The sequence below is a fragment of the Papilio machaon genome, chromosome 7 (assembly GCF_912999745.1).
Source record: "Papilio machaon chromosome 7, ilPapMach1.1, whole genome shotgun sequence".
Lineage (NCBI taxonomy): Eukaryota > Metazoa > Arthropoda > Insecta > Lepidoptera > Papilionidae > Papilio > Papilio machaon.
In genome coordinates this window covers 2091665-2101201 of record NC_059992.1, presented here as the reverse complement: position 1 = coordinate 2101201, position 9537 = coordinate 2091665, and the positions used below count along the sequence as shown (strand labels likewise).

The following is a 9537-nucleotide window of genomic DNA, read 5'->3' as shown; positions in this document are numbered from 1 at the left end:
CGTGCCTACACATTATATTGCTTCAATACTTTATTAGAGCTTATTAATATTGAAACATCGATCGCTTTAAATTTATGTAGAGGCATAGTTATATTGCTGCAAGTCGGATACGTAACTGCCGGTCTCGTTAAAGCGTATTTAAACAGTCGCTTAGTGACGATTTCACATACTAAGTCTTATCGTGTCTTACGACTCCCCTTTAGATGTAGATTTTATATTCATTTTGTATACAAACATAACTATGTATATATTACAGAACCTCAGTAATTAGAAAAGGTTTTGGCGATCTCTGAGATTGGAGATTTAGAATAAGTATTTCTGTGACATAACTTAAACTATAACCGTGGATTTCTGAGAGCAAAATGTTTGAGGTTTTATTCAAAGTAATGAAGTATTTTATAGAAATGTTTTAAATTCCTGAAGGGCCCATCTAACAATAAACAAACGCTAGTTTAACAAATCTTTGTTAAAAATGCAATCGGCTGTGCGCCCACGATGCGCCTACGTTTCGCAGAAGGCTCCGGATACCCTCAGGTTTGTATGGGCATTGTGGGAAGCACAAATGGGCGGAAATACGTCGATCTCTGGTCGAAGGTACCATCTGCGCCGGCGCCTGGGCCCGCGCAAATGTAGCGCTTTGGCGCCGCCGCGATAGGTGAGAAAATCTCTCCCGGTTGTTATTGACAAAGAGTAGTTGACCAGTATGACTGGTTTAATACCTAATACTAATGAAACTCTAAGAAGTTTAAACAGCAGTAATGTCCTAAATATTGTCTTGCAAATTTTCTATTTAAATTTATTTTTAATTTAATGTCAAACATAATGTGAACGTTACAAATAATCTATTTAACGGTGAGTGATGACCGACATATATTGTTGTCTATGTAGCCTTTTTACTATATCTCAATTGCTGCTAATCTTACATTTGTGCATAAGTAATTATATACTTATGTCTATATCTAGTATATCTAGTTTATAAATTTAACAACGCTTTCAATTTTCGATAAAAATTAAAACATGATAAGATAAGATATCTTTAAAAAACTGATCAATATAAATTACGATGCAAACTTGTTTTTTGCTTATATAATATGTGTTTTAAGTTAGGTGAATTTAATTTAAAATAGTGTAGTTTAAAGTTGTATAGTGTCTTAGTTTTTTTCGCGAATTGTGATGCATTCAAAATTACTTCCTGCGCTGCGCCTGGTGATAATAATCTTATCGCTGTGTTGATATTATTAGATTTTCGAACAAATTTATAGTTCAAAGTAAGTTGAACTTAATTGTACTAAGAATTAAAATTAATGTTTTCCGAATACTAAGTGTGCATAACAATATAAGTCCATGGTAATCTCATTGAAGACGACTAAGAACTTCATTGTTGGTATAATCCAAAACAGATGTTTCAGTTGTCGCGTCTGTTTGAAGCGGGCTGTAGTAACGGTTCTATGACGGAGGCGCGGCGCGTGAGTCATCTCGTTCATTGAGCGGCGGCCCATTGAGCGCGAGCGTTCATTACCGCTCCGGCCTCGCACACGCACGCCGCCCGCTGCCCGCTGCGCCTGTCCACTGCGCCTGTCCGCGGACGACACTCACTGCCTTAGACACCGACTCTTCCAAAGAAATACGATGTACGACATATTGTAACGTCCTGAACTGTTGATGATTATAAGTTAATTAATAGTCACAGTACTAATAGTTGAACAAATTTCAGATGGATAATTTCATGAAGACGTACGTGTGGTTGTCGGCTGCCGCGCTGCTAGCGGCCTGCGCCAGCGCCGGCGTGGGCAGTAAGAGACCGTTCACACCGACCGACTCCATACTGGATATCATCGACACCGAACAAGTCGAGAAAATAATAGCCGCTCGGCGACGCAACGAAGAGGCCACCGCCGCGTCAACTTACGTGCAGCACAACGAGCTCGGCGAGGGCAGCGCGGAGGCCGTGCTCGTCGCCGCGCCCGACGACGACACTACGGAGGTCCCGCCGGGCGTCGACTTTCGAAAAATACTCAAGTCATCGAAAAACGCTCTGTTCGTCACGAAAAAGGAGTACCTCAAGGAAGACTGGTGTAAAACCGAACCGCTGGTGCAAAAGATTCGCGAACCTGGATGTTTGCCGGCGACTGTGATCAACAAATTTTGTTACGGCCAGTGCAACTCATTCTACATCCCGAAGGGCCCACGGCGGAGGGACGGCAATGAGGAGCGACCCCCGCCGGCCTTCAAGTCCTGCTCTTTCTGCAAGCCGAAGAAGTTTACCTGGATCACAGTGACGCTACGCTGTCCAGGCCAGAACCCGCCCTTCAAGCGGAAACGGCTGCAGAAGGTGAAACAGTGCAAGTGTTTGCCAGTGGGGGTAAACTGATGTCGGCGGTGCGATGGGCCCTGACACCACTGAGGCGGCTGGACCGTCACATCGAGCGACGAGGATCGCCTAGACGTTCATAAAGAGCACGGCCGACGGAAACGCAAGTGCTAACGAACAAAACGAAGATCGGTTTGCGTTGCAACACCGACAATGTTACCTACTATGTTAAGTGAACGATTGCATATCGCGTACCGAGTGGACAGTAAAGAGATTCAGATCGCGCTCGCATACGTCAATCAAGATGACGTCATGTGATGCGTGAATTGCAATAAAATAACGTTGATATAGAGCGACTCCGACTGGTGGCCGCTAGAGAGCTTTAATTGTCCTCAGTGATATAGATACCTTGTACTCAGTTGTCGGAAAAAGCGAGTCGGAGACAAGTGACCTTGCGATCGATTAACAGTTCCGATTATTCGGTTCACACGTAACAATGGAAAAGTATGATATAATTGTGTACTAATGAGATTCAAGTGTTTGTTTATTCTGATATTGTAATAAAACAAATCACGTCATTACAGGACATGTGTGATATTAGAAGAGTTTACTTAGACTAAGATTCGAGGTAATTATTCAGCTCCGTTATATACATTTTTATTTATTTTAAATAGTTATCGTTATATCAGTAGTATAGAAAAAATACGCTTATAGAAAACATAATTATTATGTAAGTATGCATTAATATAGTGAACATTTATACATAGATAATATGAATGATCTTTTGGACTTTGTGATCTCCAACTGCTCTCAAGAATCTCTATTCAGTTAATTATTACAGGCTTATGAATTTATAAAATTGTAAAATTATTAAATATATCTTTTTATTGCACTTTTAAAGTAACGTGTAATGTTAAAATTATTTTAAATGTGTTGGAAATAAATATAAAGGAAGGAAAAGCCTAAGGATAGAATAATAAACTTTAAAAATATGTAAAATATCTTTTATTCGTATAGTTCAAAATAGAAAATTTAAATTGTAAAAAATTCATAAATAATTCGAAAACACTATATCTTTTTTCTACATTAACTTACTCAAATTGTATTATATTTGACATAAATTTTTTTTTGCTGTTCTAATACAGTTTTATAGTTTTCTTTTCTTTTTATTTAATTTCTTGCCATCAATTATTTTACCATTGTTTATTTTTGTTCATATGTACGTAGATTTCCATTGCCGAAACATCAGTACAAGAATATGTTGTTATCTCTGTTATTTTCAAAAAGAATGAGCGGGATGACTATATTATATGTATATACAAGTAAATATTTGAAATATTAATATAAATACATCGTATAACCTTTAACTGACTGAATCAAAATTTATACAAATAGTTTTGTGATGAATGTTGATGTAGTACAAAAAAATTTAAAATAAATTTTTGGTAACCCATATTTTTTTTGTTTTATTTTTAATATAATGTTAGATTTAATAATACCTTCTTTGTAATAAATGCAAATTAAGTAGGTAACATGGCCTTGGCCTTTGTAAGGTCTCCGTCGACATGAGACCTTGAAATGACCTTAAAAGCTTTGTACTTAATTTACTTTATCATGTTTTGGTTTATTTAGTTAATATTCGTAGTGTACATAAACACAAATATATTTATTTGTTAGTAGAGTTTTTCATTACATACATATTTTTATTAAGGTATCTCTTTTTTTTTCAACAATAAAAAACTTAGAAACTAATAAGCAAGTTCATTAATTCCTATTTTCTTAAAAATAAATAATATTTTTTCTCAGATATTATATGTATAGATTGACTTTACCACAAACTTCCTTAAAGCGGATTAATTTACGTGGTTAGTTGTTGATATTTCTTTTGGTATGTTATGAAAAATTAAAATATAAGAAGTCAAAAGTGAAATTGTTGTCCCTTTTTTTCCAAAGATAATGAAAAGGATGACAAAATTTTCATATAAATTTATCGACAGTGGAAACCTATCGTAAAAACAAGACATACATATCTCATGTCTCAAGGTCAAGAGCGCAAATCTCTGCAGCATTTCGCATTATGAAATCCTAGTTGCTCCGTTTGACGTGAAGAGATGAATCATGATAGATTATACAAACGTCGTTACTCTCGCATCATCTTACACGACAATTAAAAAAACGTCTAATTTTATAACTTTAATGTTATAATTTTAGGCCGGCAACGTATCTGCGGTTCCTGGTGTTGTTGTCCATGACCATCGGATCAATTAACATTAGGCGATCCGCTCCTCGTTTGCCCCATTCCTCTATAAAAAATAAAACTTTTTTTTAAATGCCTTTAGGAATAAAACATTGTTTTTAAGTGCTTAAGTTAATAATGCTTTATAATTTAAAATTATGGTGGCTATTAACATTCTGCTAAACATATATTTAGATAGAAAAAAAATATTCCCTATGTTACTTGTTAAAATAAGATCTTTGTAAAGTGGAGAAGTTTTTTAATCAGTTTACTCGTTTTGGAGTTAAGCCAGAATCTATCTTTTTTATATTTGTCTGCAGACGTAACTTTGGTAAAGCTTCACTGTTAGGTAACAATACAAAGTATCTGGAAACTCGTTACTTCAACATCTTACCAATAACTTAGTCCTTCGAACAATGCAACAATAAGAACATAACAACGCATTCGAACCTGAAATCCTCGCATTGTCAGCCTGGATAGCCGATTTAGCATTTGACTATAGAGTTAAGGACTAGGCAAAGTGGTACCGTTGTCCTAAAAAAAATTGTTACATTTTGCAGGGCTAAGGTAAAGATGACAATCACACATATGCATATTATGCTGCCACTTACGTAAAATTTAAAAATCAACGCATACTGACTCAAAAATTACACAACCATGCTTAAAATTCGAGAAAACAAGCTTGGAATTTATTGTTTGTTTTTATTTGACAGTAAATTACACGCACGTCTGAAAGGTCCTGTTGCTTAAAAGTCAATGGATTTAACAAACGGAAGTAAAGTCAATAAAGAGATTGTTTAAAGACAGACCGGATTTAATACACGGGGACTATTGCGAGGTCAAGGCACTGCAGTTGCATATTTTATTACCTTTGAAATATTTACTGCGCACACACAATTTATAGATCGTAAACAAACACTTAGTCTAGTAGGAATCGAATGACCTGGATTGGGTTCCGGTTCTTCGAAACTGTAGATTCTGTTTGGTAATTTACTGACGCGATCTTTCAATGATATCCTGTAATGGTGATTGCGTATTTATCTTATTAATATCGTAAATGTGAAAGTTCAGATGTATGTATGGATAGATGTTTCTTGGAAGGTATCTCTAAAACAGTTCTACGGATCTCGATAAAATTTGGCATGGATGTAGTACATATTCGGGAAGAACACATAGGCTACTAAGATTTAAGATTTTGCTATGCATGTACTTAATATATTTTATGTTGAGCTGCTATACTGAGGATGTTTGGAATTTTTAAAGGTTTAAGTTCAGCAGTGGAAGGTTTATAGTTAGTTGCTGTCTTTAAGTCTGCACAAGTATTACTGAGGGCCTAGTACGAAAATACAACGCCTCTATCGGCCTTAAAGTACAACGACAAATATCATACAAGTTTTGACATATTTTGTAAATGATTTTACGACGTATATAGCAAATATTCGTGATAGACCCTCTGAGAATTGTGTTATACGCAGCGTCTCTTATGATATTGCAAGCCGCTATAAAGTTTTACGGCAGTGTACAGACGTCAAAGATCACATAACATCCAAGGATATTATAAATGGATTAAGGTGTTGAATAAAACAATTACTACATTCACATCAATATTTTTATTAAATTTTAAGCAGAAGAATAGTGTATAATATTTCATTGCAACCTCAAAATAGTTGTTCCTTCTCAGTATTACGTTTACATTCATTTAAACTCATACATTTTATTCCACATACAATTGTATTTTCACTTTAAAATTTAAAAAAAAACAATGATCCAGTAAAAGAGAAATCGATACAAAAGTACAAATATATAAATTAACAGATAGCTTATTTGTGATATCGAAAATATATATTTTTTTAGCTTAAATGTAAAGTTACCTCACAAAATATAACTTCACGTTGTACGTAGTAAATTTTCCTTAATAGAATAACTCATTAAGCTAATTTTAGAAGAATAGAAGCAAAATTAAAAATAATGAAGACTTAGATATGATTGATAACTGTTCTTAATTTGATTTACCGTGGATTTCTGAGACCAAAATCTCTATATAAAAAAATATCGTCATCCCTGTCATTGTCTTTGACAAAACAGGGATAACAATATGTTTTAAACGGACATTTTGGTCTCAGAAATCAACACTACATCCTTAACTCTACATCTACTTTGATTACAATCATTGGTATGCCATTTTTATTAATATTTATGTATATTTACGTTTTTTAATGCCACAAATGCACTTATAAATATACACAGGATGTCTTAAATCTGTATTCTTAAATCTATTCTTTATATGAATACTCCACAAATTTATGCCATGGAATTATTTACATACTAGTTATCGTAAATTTAGTAAATTATATACTAATGTGAACCTTTCGTGAAGTTTTTAATGTATTTATATTACCTATCATAGAATATTAGATTAATAAAAGCAGATCAAATTATACCAAAATGTTTGCTTTTTTATTATTTTAAATATTTTTACATATTCTATTTGTTATTGTAGGAAATTGTTTTAGGTATGTTTTTGTTTTTTCAATCTTATTTCAAAACTATGACCATTTCTTCTTGCAGATTCATTAAAATTGTTTATTTTTGTTTTTACCGTATTAACTGTATGAATTTGCAAATATTAAACAAATTTTCAAACTCTATATTTTTGATGACTTTGTTAAGTAATTTGTTTTTGTGATAACATTTTTTGTTTTTAAACTGAATTTATTTCATATTTTCTATGTCAATTAAGTAAGGATTAAGACGTTTCAAGTTAGTACGTAAATTGTAGTAGCATTGAATGTGTTAAGATATTTTTTTATCAATAAATTTTACATTGTATGAACTTTCTCCACATTATTAACGTTTCTTATCAATGTAGTTTTGTTTGATGTATGTCATTTTGATCTCGATACATTGTAGTCAATGTAATCTTTGTTCGATTTCTTATGTATATTAAAGTATGCTTTGATCTGCTTTTTGTAATACAGAATATTACTTATAATAATTATAGTCATTAGTTATATATTACTGAAAGAAATTAACGCAATTTAAATACAATTAAATAACAAAAAAAGATAAAATTAATTAAAATTAATACATAAATAATTTGTTACATTTTCAAATAAGTACATACACATAAGTTACAAGTGAACGACTAAACATTCACGCATTTAGGCGGTGTCGGCACCGACTAGCTTTGAGCCCATCGAGGGCTCTTCATCTGGGTAAATCGGACTGGTCTTATTTTGCGGTCGTGGCTCGTCTCTCACTTCATTGAGTCCCACTCATCTTTCTTTCCAATGAAAGCCCCCAATGGCCTTAAAATTAGTCGGTGCCGACAGCGGAAAAGTCCGTGACTGTTTAAACGTTTACGTAATAGTTTAAAATAATGTCTCACGAAAGTTTAAAGAATTAAGTAAATAAATTTTTGATAATAAAGATGGTTTATTATTGTTATTTCTATTGAACGATTTGACAAATAATACAAATCAATATTTCAACGTAATTAAGAGAGAAGAAACAGTAAAAGTTTGTGAGAGAGAAGGTAATTGTTTTTATTAATATAGTCATATTTCACTGTTGATAATTGTGACATTCAAACATATTGTGATCTCTGTTTTTTTTTTAGTAAGGAAAAGAGAGACGACATCAAATTTGGACTCTGGCAATGGAAATTCATGGTTAGTTTTCAAACAGATTTTTTAAACTTAATGATTTTCTTTAAGTATTTAGATTTACATCACACTGCCAAAAGGTTCGATAGACTGTGTCATCCAAGATGTCGATGATTAAGAAGTAATGGATTATGATTATTGATTAAAAACCCTTTTTATATAAAGTTAAACTAATTACAGAGGTTAATAAGATGTTATTGAGGGTTTTTTAACCGACTCTTTAATTAAATTTAACTTTAATTAAACCGGCATTTTATGATGTCATTTTTTAGTAAGAGATCTAGCAAATGAAGATAGAGAAAGAATAGGCGAAAAAGACAAGTATTTGACATTCAATTGATAGTTGACTGACATGACTAGAAGAAATTTGTGTGTCATAACTGTCAATTGTTTTTAATGTTTACCAGCTTGTTATTAGCACCTTAGATGAAATATTTAAAAAAAAAAGTTTCAATAGAAAAGATATAGAAGGTCAAAGAGTATATTTAAAATTAAAAAAAAGATAGGAAAGATTCTATTAATTATAAATTATTGATCTGTATTAGTTGTCGATTTTAATTAATAAAATAAAAAAAATAAAAACTATAACTATAATAATCACAAAGCTTTTCATATTAAATTTAGCGCTTTATTCTATGTTTTACGAACAACGAGGGATGAAAGATATTCCTCACAAAAATACAGCCCTTATTAATGAATTTAAGTACATAAACCACATGGAATACACAAATCTAATTGCAAAATAAGATTAGCCTACATCTCAGGTCACGACCAACATCCTTTCGTTTCCATGCGAAACCTTAACGAAATATTAGGGACTTAATAAATAATTGTAACTCACTTAATAAGGTATAGGTAGGTATACACAACTGTACTTTAAATTGAAAGGAAAGAAATTATTATATACATAAAATATATAAGATAGGTTTTAAAAAATTGCTTTATGTTATTTGGTAGCGTTTAGTTCGTAACGACTTTTAACCCTTAAGAAAATAATTAAAAAGGTAGATACATTTTAATTGTTTCAAGACAAGTTTTCTAGTTTTGGAAATTACAAAAAAATTAAGTACTTGATTCATAAAGAAAAAAAATACAGTCTGTCATAAAACCTCATTCGCGATCACTGAATAATCTTTCGGTTTTTTAAATTAAATTAAAAAAAAGGAAGGTAATTTCTCAATTCAAACATCTTGCCGTTAAATTAATATAAATATTGAAAAAAGAATAACTTTGTAAAGTCTAACCATATTGACAGTAACAATTCGACCCACCGACGAATACAGTTACATATTGTATGGAATCTCATTATAAGATGTTACTCTATT

At 32.4% G+C, this 9537-nt stretch overlaps 1 protein-coding gene across 1 annotated transcript; it reads left to right on the top strand.

Annotated features, from left to right (window-relative positions):
• Positions 1-1415: 1415 nt before the first annotated feature.
• LOC106712657 (gremlin-2) lies at positions 1416-3049 on the top strand. The gene is made up of 2 exons (XM_014505280.2): positions 1416-1631; positions 1715-3049. Exon 2 carries the CDS (start codon positions 1715-1717, stop codon positions 2369-2371), a length of 657 nt encoding a protein of 218 aa, XP_014360766.1. The 5' UTR covers positions 1416-1631; the 3' UTR covers positions 2372-3049.
• Positions 3050-9537: the final 6488 nt, after the last annotated feature.